General features: G+C 47.5%; 2 protein-coding genes across 2 annotated transcripts in view; one reads left to right on the top strand and one right to left on the bottom strand.

Moving 5' to 3' along the window:
- Window positions 1-13816, top strand: part of LOC140207265 (uncharacterized) — a 225897-nt gene that overhangs the window by 142626 nt on the left and 69455 nt on the right. The gene's annotated exons all lie outside the window — the stretch shown is intronic.
- LOC140207264 (uncharacterized) overlaps window positions 2065-13816 on the bottom strand; it is a 48149-nt gene continuing 36397 nt past the window's right edge. The window contains exons 9-11 of the mRNA XM_072275718.1: window positions 5066-5208; window positions 4197-4261; window positions 2065-3145 (exon numbers count right to left, since the gene is read on the bottom strand). Coding sequence (XP_072131819.1) covers window positions 2956-3145; window positions 4197-4261; window positions 5066-5208 — 398 coding nt within the window. The 3' untranslated portion in view covers window positions 2065-2955. The remainder of the gene's footprint in view (window positions 3146-4196; window positions 4262-5065; window positions 5209-13816) is intronic.

The raw sequence follows: 13816 nt of genomic DNA on the forward strand, positions 1-13816 counted from the left end.
CAAGGTTCCACACGGTAGGCTTATTCAGAAAGTCAGAAGGCATGGGATCCAGGGAAGTTTGGCCAGGTGGATTCAGAATTGGCTTGCCTGCAGAAGGCAGAGGGTGGTGGTGGAGGGAGTACATTTAGATTGGAGGATTGTGACTAATGGTGTCCCACAAGGATCTGTTCTGGGACCTCTACTTTTCGTGATTTTTATCAATGACCTGGATGTGGGGGCAGAAGGGTGGGTTGGCAATTTTGGACACGACACAAAACTTGGTGGTTTGTAGATAGTGTAGACGATTGTCAAAGATTGCAGAGAGACAGCGATAGGATGCAGAAGTGGGCTGAAAAGTGGCAGATGGAATTCAAACGGGAGAAGAGTGAGGTGGTACACTTTGGAAGGGCAAACTCCAAGGCAGAGTACAGAGTAAATAGCAAAAGCAAAGGTGCTGACCACTAGAGGAATGGAGTCAAGCTGAGCTCAATTGACGTCATTACATCTGCTGTTGAGAGGGTGAGCAACCTTTAGATCTTCGGCATAAAAATCACCGAGGATCTTATGTGGTCTATACCTACCGGCTCTGTGATGAAAAAGTCACAACGGCCCCTCTTTCACCTCAGAGTTTGACGAAGTTTGGTATGAGCTCCCCAAACCTTAAAACTTTCTACCCCGGTAGAATTGAGAGCATCCTGACTGTCTACATATTTGCCTCGCATGGGAATTGTAATTTCCTCAATCGCAGGTAGCTAAATGCAATGTTAGCATTCATGTTAAGTGCACTAGAATATAAAATCACGGATGTAAAGTTAATGGTTTATAAAGCACTGGCGAGGCCTCCCGGAGGACTGTGAACGTCTCTGGGTCCTGTATCTAATCTGGCCAGATGTGCCTGCACTGGGAAGTGTTGAAAGGAAGTTCATGGGAATTATTCCGGGATTGTAACGCTTATCAAATCAGGAAAGTTTGATGGCTGTATCTCAGAAGAACATGGGGCGGTGGGGATGGGGGTTTCGATAAAATAGACGTGGAGAGCAGTTTGCGTGTGGTGGCAGAGTCTATGGCCAGTGTGTTAACATGGAATAGAGGGCCATCATTTTATAACCGAGATTCGGAGCAATTTATTTTACCTGAATGGGGTGTATCGATGGAATTTGTTGCCACAATCGGCTGTGAATGTTAAGGCATGAAATTTATGGCAGAGATTGAGAGATTCCTTATTAGTCAGGTCATAAAGGGATACATGGAGACAGCAGGATATTGGGGCTGAGAGAGAAATAGATCGACCATGATGAAATGGCGGAGCAGACCCAATGGGCCAAGTAGCTTAATTCAGCCTCTCCATCCTATGATCGCATTTCACGTTCCTGTCTTGCTGTGTGTCAGCATCTCGGAGGATCTACAGTGGGCATGCAAACACGAAGAAAACATTTTTTTTTTTATTTGCGGCATCCAGGATTCGGAATCTCCAGTTCCGGGAGTGTGGTTAGCTGTCACTTTCCCCTAAAGGCTCTTACTGCCAATTATTGCCTGTCAGTAGTTAAAGGGGCCGTGCTGTAGGGGATCCATTTCTGGTTCTACAGATTGTGATTTAATCTTCGGATTTCCTTACTGCCGGTTTGTTTATTTCAAGTCTGAGTCTGAGTGCATTCCAGACATACTCTACGCCTGTTCACCACCAGCCATAGCTCTCTCGTTTCAGAAAGTGTTGCAAATTCAGGAGTCTGAGAAGATTTGCCCTTTCATTGAAGACTAGGACATGTCTACAGATGAACGTTGGGAGCATGCTGACTTGTAGCATCGCCGCCTGGAGTGGAGGTTGCAAGGGGCAGGGTCACAGGAGGCTGCAGAGGGATGTAGATCACCCGGCGTCAAAGGCCCCACCTTCCCCAGCATCGAGGAGATCTTCATCAGTGAGGCCCCTCACCCCGGGACAAGGTCCCTGCTCAAAACTACCATCGGGAAAGAGATACAGAAGCCTGAACACTCAGCGATTCAGAAACACCTTCTTCCCTTCCACTACCACATTATTGAACTCCTGTGCACCAACATCGACATTTTAAAGTTTTTATTATCTTTGTTTTTTTGTAATTCACATTAATTTTACATCTTTTCGCTGTACCGATGCTGCGAAAGAACGCATTCCAGGCTGCATAAGTATCAGATAATAAAACAAATAGCGATTCCGTTGGAAGACATCCGATACGTGTGGAGAGGACACCCGGCAGGCTGGTCTTCACCAGTCAGGGCACTGACTACAGGAGTCGGGAGATGACGTTGCAGTGCGACAACACGTCGGCAAGGCCGCTGTGCTTTATGGGAAATGCCATTGAACTGGATAGCGTGTACAGGAAGTTCTGCGGGGATATTGCCAGACCTCGAGGGACTGAGTTGTGGAGAGAGTGAGGGGAGTCTGGGACTTTATTCCCTGGAGCGTATTTGTAAATTTACAGAGTTCGATAAACAAAAGAGAGGCACAGACACAGGGAATAGGCATAGTCCTTTACCCAGGGTTGGGTTATCGAGGACCGGACAGCACAGGCTTGAGCTGAGAGTGGGTGGAAAGGAGAACGAGAGAGAGTGATAAGGGAGACGGATGGTTCACAGAGAACGGGGAGGGAAGTCAGAGAGAGGGGTAGAGAGGCAACAGAACGGGGGATAGAGTTGAAAGTTGTGGACAGAGCGAGCAGAGGAAGAGCGGGCTGAGAAAGGGCGAAGACATAAGAGGAGGTGAAGGGGTAGAGAGAAAGTTAGATGGAGCGGAAAGAAAATGGGAAGGAGGAAATGGCGAGAAAGAAGGTGATACACAGAGAGAGAGGTTTGTCGGTGTGTGGTGGGGAGAATATTGTTACGACAAGAGGAGGGGATGGAGTAGGAGGGAGAGGCAGAGAGGGTTTGGAGGAAAATTTGAAAGTATCCAGGAGTGAGAGTGAAGGAGAGAGAAGGAGGAGAAACTGGGGTTAGTCATTTGATTCATGTCGTCTCCACTGGCTGTTGACAGAGATCGTGGAACATTTCAGGAATCTCCGGGAGCAAAGGTGCCGCCTTCTCGCAGATGAAACGCCGATCATGTTTGCAAGGGTCTTTCCCTGCGTACGATTCGCAGTCTTTGCAGTTGGACGTTCCAGAGGACTGCTTGTACAGGAGACCCCAGGCAACATTCCTGTCCAAGAGGGTTAAACAATTTAAACAGAGACAAAGCAGCTCCAGCAGAGAACCGGAGCCGAGACCGTCCACAAGCTAATCCCATAACATCGCTCTCTCCTAACAGCCTGAGTCAGTCCGCAGACTTATCTCACTTACCTACTCTCTCTCCACAGCCCCGTGACAGTACCTAGACAGATACCACGATCCCAATGTCTCCTGACAATCTTGTGTCAGTCCCCAAACTAATTGTTCTGACCCAATGATACCCTACAGCCACGTGTCTCCCCAAACGAATCCCACAGAACCGCTTCCTCACCACAGTCGTCTGTCAGTCCCCATACCAATCGAACAGGCCCACCCTCTCTTTTCAGATCTGTTTCAGTCCCCGAACAAACCCCACTGTCTCACTGTCCCACTGTCTCCCCACAGACTTCTGGCTGTCCCGAAACGAATTCCTCTGGTCGACACTCTTCCTTCGGCCCTGTGTCAGTCCCAGATTAATCGTGTTGCCCCTCCCTCGACCCAAAGCTTCCTGTCAGTCTTCGAACATATCCCACTACACCGGGCTCTCACCGTCGCCTCTGGTCCGCCTGCAGACTTATACCACAGGCACCCTCTCTCGCCCTCCGTCCGTCAGTTCGCAAACTAATCCTATTAACTCACTCTGTGTCCACCGCCCTGTATCGGTCTCCAAACTACTCCAGCTGTCCTACTCTCGCCCCTCAGATCTTTGTCATTCATCAAACAAATCCCGCTGTTGCTCCTTCTCCTCACAGTCCGGCGACTATCTCCAAAATAATTCCACTTCACCGCGCTCTCCTCACCGACATGCGTCAGTACCGATAAAATCCCTGTGTGTTCAACACTCTGCACTGCCCCCTGGCGGTTTCCGAAAAATTCCCACTGGACTGTCTTTCCCCGACAGACACATGTCGGCCTCAAAATGCTTCCATTGTAGCACACTCTCCCGACAACCACGTACAGTCTCATCACAAACTAATCCCATTCTCTCCCGTCACGACTAAGTCAACGCGAACTCTCACCCCACAGATCAGTCCATATCTCACCCGCCTTCGCATTTTCCAATCCAGTATGCGCGGTTTCGGGACACAAGTTTGTCGGATACAAATCTCTGGGAAATTAAATTTATTTGATTAATGCCAAGAATCGAAAGGTATCTACAAAGCTTCTCTCTGCTGATTACAACACGAATCTGTGATGGGACGGTGTGGAGGGAGCTTCACTCTGTGTCTGACCCCGGGAGTGTGTGATGGGCGGTGTGGAGGGAGATTCACTCTGTGTCTGACCCCGAGAGTTAGTGATGGGACGGTGTGGAGGGAGATTCACTCTATATCTGAACCCGGGACTGTGTGATAGAACGGTGTCGAGGTAGCTTCACTCTGTGTCTGACCACGGGAGTGTGTACTGGGACTGTGCAGAGGCAGATTCAGTCCGTGACTGACCCCGGAAGTGTATGATGCGACGGTGTGGAGGGATCTTAACTCTGTGTCTGACACAGGAGGTGTGTGATTGGACGGTTTGAGAGAGATTCGCTCTGTGTCTGACCCCGGGAGTGTGGGATGAGACGGTGTGAAGGGAGATTCACTCTGTGTCTGACCTCGGAAGTGTGTGATGGGACTGCGTGGAGTGATCTTAACTCTGTGTCTGACACAGGACGTGTGTGGTTGTACGGTTTGAGAGAGATTTGCTCTGTGTCTGACTCCGGGAGTGTGTTCTGGGACGGTGTGGAGGTAACTTCGCACTGTGTCTGACCCCGGGAGTGTGATATGGGACGGTGGGGAGGCAGCTTCACTCTGTGCCTGACTCCGGGAGTGTGTGCAAGGAGTGTATTGTGGGTGTACACGCTCTGTCTGACCCCGGGGTTTTTTGATGATTCCTGTGTTACTGTGGGATATTCTCGTGGTTTGACACATACCGCTTCATCCCTTGAAATGATTTCCAGAAGCCTTGAATCACGGTTTGAGCATTCCCGCACCGCTGAGTAGAAAGATGTCCCAAAGGTGGACACATAATAACACCGGTCTTTGTTTGAGATCCAGTCCTTGGAACACGTTTGCTCTGGAAATCAGGAACAAAGACGAGTGAGAAACTGCGCGAATCTCCCTTCGCAAATTCCCATCACACACACCGGGGGTGACACACAGAGGGAATTTCCTTCCACGCGGTCTCATCACGTACACCTGAGATCAGGCACAGAGAGAATCTCCCCCCGCACAATCTCATCACACTTTACCAGGGTCAGACACACTGTGACGTCCATCTACACCATCCATCACACACTACCTGGGTCAGAAACAGAGTGAATTTCGTACCACACTCTCTAATCGCACACACCCGGGGAGAGACACAGAATGAAATTCGCTCCACAACATCCTATCACAGATTTATAGGGTCAGGCATGGAGTGAAGTTCCCTCAGCATCGTCCATCTCCGATCAGTCACAGATTGATCTACCTCTGCCCCCTCCACTGATACACTCATAGAGTCAGACACAAAGTGAAGCTTGCTCCACACCGTCCCATCACAGACTCGGGGTGTCAGACGCAAAGTGATGCTCCCTCCACACCGTGCCATCACAGACTCGCGGTGTCAGACGCAGAATGATGCTCCCTCCACACCGTCCCATCACAGACTCGCGGTGTCAGACACAGAATGATGCTCCCTCCACACCGTCCCATCACAGACCCCAGGGATCAAACACGGAGTGAAGCTCACTCCTCAGCACCTCATCACACAGCCTCTGCGTCAGACCCAGAGTGAAGTTCCCTCCGCCCTCTGCCATCACACAGCAATGGGGTCAGACACAGAGAGATGATCACTCAGATGTGTGAAATCAGACACATTCACCGGAAGGCACAGTGTCCTACCTAGTCACTCACGGATTCAGACAATGACTGACATTCTTGTCCCTCCACACGCTCCCGGGGTCAGAAACATAGTGAAGCTCCCACCACACCCTCCTTTCCCAGCGCACACTCCCGTGGTCAGACGTGGAGGGATGCTTCACCTCTGCTGCTCGTCAGAAATTGGCAAATTTCATCCTTCGTCCATTTGAAAGTTCTGAGCTTCGTTTCGAAGATGGAGAGGCTGTTGTTGAGAAAATATAGATTCTGGAAACAGTCATTGTTAGAGAGTTTCAGTTGATGGATCTGTTGTTGACAGTGGGTCTGTGTCCTGTTCATCTCCTGATCCTGTTCCCAAGGTAGCTGGCATTTTTTGTCGGAGATGATCTGAGACTGACGGATCTGTGATACTGAGAGATCTGGTGAAGGACGTTCAGCGTTTACAGTGAGGTGTGAGACAGCAGTACGGTATGGGCGGGTCGCGGTAAGAGATGTGTCAGTGTCACCGTGCGGTGCTGCGCGTTTCATGCTGAGGAGCGTGTAGGTGTCACGGGGACGAGTGTTGCAGTGAGGATGCGATTGTTTTCGTGTCCCAGTGGGAGGCGTGCTGTGTCACGGTACAGATGGTGTGTGTGCCACGTTGAGGGGTTTCTCAGTGTCAGCAATGAAGGGCCTGTCAGTGTCACAGTCAGGAGCGTTGATGCCACCGTGAGGTATGAGTTTGCGTCATTATCGCGGTGATGGTTGTTTCCGTGTCACAGTGAGGGACATGTCGGTGTTGCGCTGAGCAACACTAGTAGCAAAGACAGCAGAGCAGCAGTCACTGGAGTTCCTGCGAAACAATGGGGGAACTGCGAGGGACATCTATTCCACAGAAGAAGACATTATCGAATGGTAGAAGGACCCGACCATGGCTGACAAGTGGAGTCAGAGCCAAAGTATAAACAAAAGAGAGGACGCACGAAGAAGCTAAACCTAGTGGGAATATAGCGGACTGGGAAGCTTTTACAAACGCGGAGACGGAAACTAAGAAGGTCAGTAGGAAGATCGATTACGAAAGGGAGCCAAGGTTTAAAAAGATAATATTTTCGACGGTTCTTGTTTCAGTCCAAGCAAGCAGCTGAGAAGAAGGGAGTGAAGAAATCGGGTAGAAAACGTCGTGTTTTTTTTTAAGACTGCTCGGGGAGAAGGGTCTGCACTGCGCAGGCGCGTGACGTAGCGCGCGAAGGTTTAAAAGCAGACCTCTATGTACAGCGACCATCGTCGGAGTGGACTGAGTCAGAGTGAGACGGCTTTGGCTCAACAGGCTTCAGCGAGAACAGGCAGAGGCCAGGGTAGGCTCCGGTAAGTTTTTTGTTGAGATTGTTTAGTGCAGTGAGAATGCCAGGCAGGATGTTGGAATGCTCCTCTTGCGGGATGTGGGAAGTCAGGGAGCCCTCTGGTGTCCCTGACAACGACACCTGCAAGAAGTGCATCCAGTTGCATCTCCTAACAAACCGCGTTAGGGAACTGGAGCAGGAGCTGGATGACCTCCGGATCATTCGGGAGAATGAGGAGATTATAGATCGTAGCTACAGGGAGGTAGTTACGCCAAAGGAGCAGAGGACAGGAAATTGGGTTACTGTCAGGTGAGGGAAGAGGAAAGGGCAGGCAGAGCAGGGTTCCCCTGTGGCCATTCCCCTCAACACAAGTATACCGCATTGGATACTGATGACTTACCTGGGACAAGCTGCAGTAGCCGGATCTCTAGCACTGGGTCTGTCTCTGCAGTGCAGAAGGGAGTGTGGAAAAAGAGGAGAGCGGTAGTGATAGGGGATTCGATAGTTACAGCTGCAGACAGGAGGTTCTGTGTTCGTGACAGAGAAAACAGGATGGTTGGTTGCCTCCCGGGTGCCAGGGTCAAGGATGTCTCTGATCGCCTGCATGACATTCTGAAGTGGAAGCGTGGCCAGCCAGATGTCGTAGTGCACATCGGTACCAATGACATAGCAAGGAAGAGTGAGTATAGAGAGCTCGGTAGGAAGTTGAAAAGAAGGACCTCAAGGGTGGTAATCTCAGAATTGCTACCTGTGCCAGGTGCCAGTGAGGGTAGGAATAGGATGCTCTGGAGGATGAACAAGTGGATGAGGAACTAGTGCAGGGGGCAGGGTTTCAGACTTCAGGATCATTGGGAACTCTTCTGGGGCAGGTGGGACCTGTACAAGAGAGACGGGTTACACTTGAACTACAGGCGGAAAAATATTCTTTCAGGGAGGTTTGTTTTTGCTACTGGGGAGGCTTTAAACTAGATTTGCAGGGGGATGGGAACCACAGTGCCAGAGCTCACAGTGTGGCTGTGGTGAAAATAAATGATGTTGAAAGTTTAAGCAAATCCGCTGATAGAAAAGTTGTGAGTGTTGGTAAAAATCTTCTGAGGTGTATATATTTCAATGCTAGGAGTATTGCGGGGAAGGCGGATGAGTCGAGGGCGTGGATTGACACGTGGAATTATGACGTTATAGCAATTAGTTAAACATGGCTACAGGAGGGGCAGGACTGGCAGCTTAATATTCCAGGGTTCCGATGTTTCAGATGTGATCCAGCCAGAGGAATGAAAGGTGGGGGAGTAGCATTGCTTGCTACGGAAAATATTACAGCAGTGCTCAGGCAGGACAGATGAGAGGGCTTGTCCACTGAGTCCTTTTGGGTGGAGCTGAGAAACAGGAAAGGTATGACCACATTAGTGGGATTGTATTACAGACCACCCAATAGTCAACGAGACATGGAAGAGCAAATCTGCAGAGCGATAGCAGTCAACTGCAGGAAACATAAAGTTGTGGTGGTAGGGGATTTTAATTTTCCATACATTGATTGGGACTCCCATACTGTTAGGGGTCTAGATGGTTTAGAGTTTGTAAAATGTGTTCAGGAAAGTTTTCTAAATCAATATATTGAGGGACCAACAAGAGGGGATGCAATATTGGATCTCCTGTTATGAAACGAGTTAGGACAAGTGACGGAAGTCTGTGTAGGGGAGCACTTTGGTTCCAGTGATCATAACACCATTAGTTTCAATTTGATCATGGACAAGGATAGAGCTGGTCCTAGGGTTGAGATTCTGAACTGCAAGAAGGCCAAATTTGAAGAAGTGAGAAAGGATCTAAAAAGCGTGGATTGGGACAGGTTGTTCTCTGGCAAATATGTGATTGGTAAGTGGGAAGCATTCAAAGGGGAAATGTCGAGAGTGCAGAGTTTGTATGTTCCTGTCAGGATTAAAGGCAAATTGAATAGGAATAAGGAACCATGGTTCTCAAAGGATATTGCAACTCTGATAAAGAAGAAGAGGGAGTTGTATGAAATGTATAGAAAACAGGGAGTAAATCAGGTGCTTGAGGAGAAGAAGAAGTGCAAGAAAACACTTAAGAAAGAAATCAGGAGGGCTAAAAGAAGACACGAGGTTGCCTTGGCAGTCAAAGTGAAGGATAATCCAAAGAGCTATTACAGGTATATTAAGACAAAAGGATTGTAAGGGATAAAATTGGTCCTTTTGAAGATCGGAGTGGTCGGCTATGTGCGGAACCAAAGGAAATGGGGCAGATCTTAAATAGTGTTTTTGCGTCTGTATTTACTAAGGAAACTGGCATGAAGTCTATGGAATTGAGGGAATCAAGTCGTGAGATCATGGAAACTGTACAGATTGAAAAGGAGGAGTTGCTTGCTGTCTTGAGGAAAATTAAAGTGGATAAATCCCCGGGGCCTGACAGAGTGTTCCCTCGGTCCTTAAAGGAGACTAGTGTTGAAATTGCGGGTGCCCTGGCAGAAATATTTAAAATGTCGCTGTCTACGGGTGAGGTGCCAGAGGATTGGAGAGTGACTCATATTGTTCCGTTGTTTAAAAAAGGATCGAGAAGTAATCCGGAAAATTATAGGCCGGTGATTTTAACGTTGGTAGTAGATAAGTTATTGGAGGGAGTACTAAGAGATAGAATCTACAAGCATTTGGATAGACAGGGACTTATTAGGGAGACTCAACATGGTTTTGTGCGTGATAGGTCATGTTTGACCAATCTATTGGAATTTTTCTAGGAGGTTACCAGGAAAGTGGATGAAGGGAAGGCAGTGGATATTGTCTACATGGACTTCAGTAAGGCCTTTGACTAAGTCCCGCATGGGAGGTTAGTTAGGAAAATTCAGTCGCTAGGTATACATGGAGAGGTGGTAAATTGGATTAGACATTGGCTCAATGGAAGAAGCCAAAGAGTGGTGGTAGAGAATTGCTTCTCTGAGTGGAGGCCTGTCACTAGTGGTGTGCCACAGGGATCAGTGCTGGGTCCATTGTTATTGTCATCTATATCAATGATAGAAACATAGAAACATAGAAAATAGGTGCAGGAGTAGGCCATTCGGCTCTTCGAGCCTGCACCGCTATTTATTATGATCATGGCTGATCATCCAACTCAGAACACCGCCCCAGCCTTCCCTCCATACCCCCTGACCCCCGTAGCCACAAGGGCCATATCTAACTCCATCTTAAATATAGCCAATGAACTGGCCTCAACTGTTTCCTGTGGCAGAGAATTCCACAGATTCACCACTCTCTTTGTGAAGAAGTTTTTCCTAATCTCGGTCCTAAAAGGCTTCCCCTCTATCCTCAAACTGTGACCCCTATTTCTGGACTTCCCCAACATCGGGAACAATCTTCCTGCATCTAGCCTGTCCAATCCCTTTAGGATCTTATACGTTTCAATCAGATCCCCCCTCAATTTTCTAAATTCCAACGAGTACAAGCCCAGTTCATCCAGTCTTTCTTCATATGAAAGTCCTGCCATCCCAGGAATCAATCTGGTGAACCTTCTCTGTACTCCCTCTATGGCAAGGATGTCTTTCCTCAGATTAGGGGACCAGAACTGCACACAATACTCCAGGTGTGGTCTCATCAAGGCCTTGTACAACTGCAGTAGTACCTCCCTGCTCCTGTACTCAAATCCTCTCGCTATAAATGCCAGCATACCATTCGCCTTTTTCACCGCCTGCTGTACCTGCATGCCCACTTTCAATGACTGGTGTATAATGACACTCAGGTATCGTTGCACCTCCCCTTTCCCTAATCGGCCACAATTCAGATAATAATCTGTTTTCCTATTTTTGCCACCAAAGTGGACAACTTCACATTTATCCACATTAAATTGCATCTGCCATGAATTTGCCCACTCACCCAACCTATCCAAGTCACCCTGCATCCTCTTAGCATCCTCCTCACAGCTGACACTGCCACCCAGCTTCGTGTCATCCGCAAACTTGGAGATGCTGCATTTAATTCCCTCATCCAAGTCATTAATATATATTGTAAACAACTGGGGTCCCAGCACTGAGCCTTGCGGTACCCCACTAGTCACCGCCTGCCATTCTGAAAAGGTCCCGTTTATTCCCACTCTTTACTTCCTGTCTGCTAACCAACTCTCCACCCACACCAATACCTTACCCCCAATACCGTGTGCTTTAAGTTTGCACACTAATCTCCTGTGTGGGACCTTGTCAAAAGCCTTCTGAAAATCCAAATATACCACATCCACTGGTTCTCCCCTATCCTCTCTACTAGTTACATCCTCAAAAAAATCTATGAGATTCGTCAGTCATGATTTTCCTTTCACAAATCCATGCTGACTTTGTCCGATGATTTCACCACTTTCCAAATGTGCTGTTATCACATCCTTGATAACTGACTCCAGCAGCTTCCCCACCACCGACATTAGGCTAACCGGTCTATAATTCCCCGGTTTCTCTCTCCCTCCTTTTTTAAAAAGTGGAGTTACATTAGCCACCCTCCAATCCTCAGGAACTAATCCAGAATCTAACGAGTTTTGAAAAATTATCAGTAATGCATCCACTGTTTCTTGGGCTACTTCCTTAAGCACCCTGGGATGCAGACCATCTGGCCCTGGGGATTTATCTGCCTTCAATCCCTTCAATTTACCTAACACCACTTCCCTACTAACATGTATTTCGCTCAGTTCCTCCATCTCACTGGACCCTCTGTCCCCTACTATTTCTGGAAGATTATTTATGTCCTCCTTAGTGAAGACAGAACCAAAGTAATTATTCAATTGGTCTGCCATGTCCTTGCTCCCCGTAATCAATTCACCTGTTTCTGTCTGCAGGGGACCTACATTTGTCTTTACCAGTCTTTTCCTTTTTACATATCTATAAAAGCTTTTACAGTCCGTTTTTATGTTGCCTGCCAGTTTTCTCTCATAATCTTTTTCCCCCTTCCTAATTAAGCACTTTGTCCTCCTCTGCTGAACTCTGAATTTCTCCCAGTCCTCAGGTGAGCCACTTTCTCTGGCTAATTTGTATGCTGCTTCTTTGGAATTGATACTATCCCTAATTTCTCTTGTCAGCGACGGGTGCACTACCTTCCTTGATTTATTCTTTTGCCAAACAGGGATGAACATTTGTTGCAGTTCATCCATGCAACCTTTAAATGCTTGCCACTGCATATCCACCGTCAATCCTTTAAGTGTCAGTTGCCAGTCTATCTTAGCTAATTCACGTCTCATACCTTCAAAGTTACCCCTCTTTAAGTTCAGAACCTTTGTTTCTGAATTAACTATGTCACTCTCCATCTTAATGAAGAATTCCACCATATTATGGTCACTCTTACCCAAGGGGCCTCTCGCGACAAGATTGCTAATTAACCCTTCCTCATTGCTCAAAACCCAGTCCAGAATAGCCTGCTCTCTAGTCGGTTCCTCGACATGTTGGTTCAAAAAACCATCCCGCATACATTCCAAGAAATCCTCTTCCTCAGCACCTTTACCAATTTGGTTCACCCAATCCACATGTAGATTGAAGTCACCCATTATAACTGGTAATCTGGATGATAATGTGGTAAATTGGATCAGCAAATTTGCTGATGATACAAAGATCGGAGGTGTAGTAAACAGTGAGGAACGTGTTCAGAGCCTGCAGTGGGACTTGGACCAGCTGGAAAATTGGTCTGAAAAATGGCAGATGGGTATTAATACAGACAAGTGTGAGGTATGGCACGTTGGAAGGACAAACCAAGGTAGAACATACAGGGTTAATGGTAAGGCACTGAGGAGTGCAGTAGAACAGAGGGATCTGGGAATACAGATGCAAAATTACCTAAAAGTGGCGTTACAAGTAGATAAGGTCGTAAAGAGAGCTTTTGGTACATTGGCTTTTATTAATCGAAGTATCGAGTTTAAGAGCTGGAATGTTATGATGAGGTTGTATAAGGTATTAGTGAGGCCGAATCTGGAGTATTGTGTTCAGTTTTGGTCACCAAATTACAGGAAGGATATTAATAAGGTTGAAAGAGTGCAGAGAAGGTTTACAAGGATGTTGCCAGTACTTGAGAATCTCAGTTACAGAGAAACGTTGAATAGGTTAGGACTTTATTCCCTGGAGCATAGAAGAATGAGGGGAGATTTGATAGAGGCATATAAAATTATGATGGGTATAGATAGAATGAATGCAAGCAGGCTTTTTCCACTGAGGCAAGTGGAGAAAAAAAAAAAAAACAGAGAACATGGGTTAAGGGTGAGTGGGGAAAGTTTAAAGGGAACATTGGGGTGGGGGGCTTTTTCACACAGAGAGTGCTGGGAGTATGGAATGAGCTGCCAGATGAGGTGGTAAATGCGGGTTCTTTTTTAACATTTAGGAATAAAATGGCCAGATACATGGATGGGAGGTGCATGGACAGATATAGTCCGTGTGCAGGTCAGTGAGACTAGGCAGAAAATGGTTCGGACAGCTAAGAAGGGTCAAAAGGCGTGTTTCTGTGCTGTAGTTTCTATGGTTTCTATGGTTAACTACCTTGG

This window comes from Mobula birostris, chromosome 13, assembly GCF_030028105.1.
Source record: "Mobula birostris isolate sMobBir1 chromosome 13, sMobBir1.hap1, whole genome shotgun sequence".
Classification (NCBI taxonomy): Eukaryota; Metazoa; Chordata; class Chondrichthyes; order Myliobatiformes; family Myliobatidae; genus Mobula; species Mobula birostris.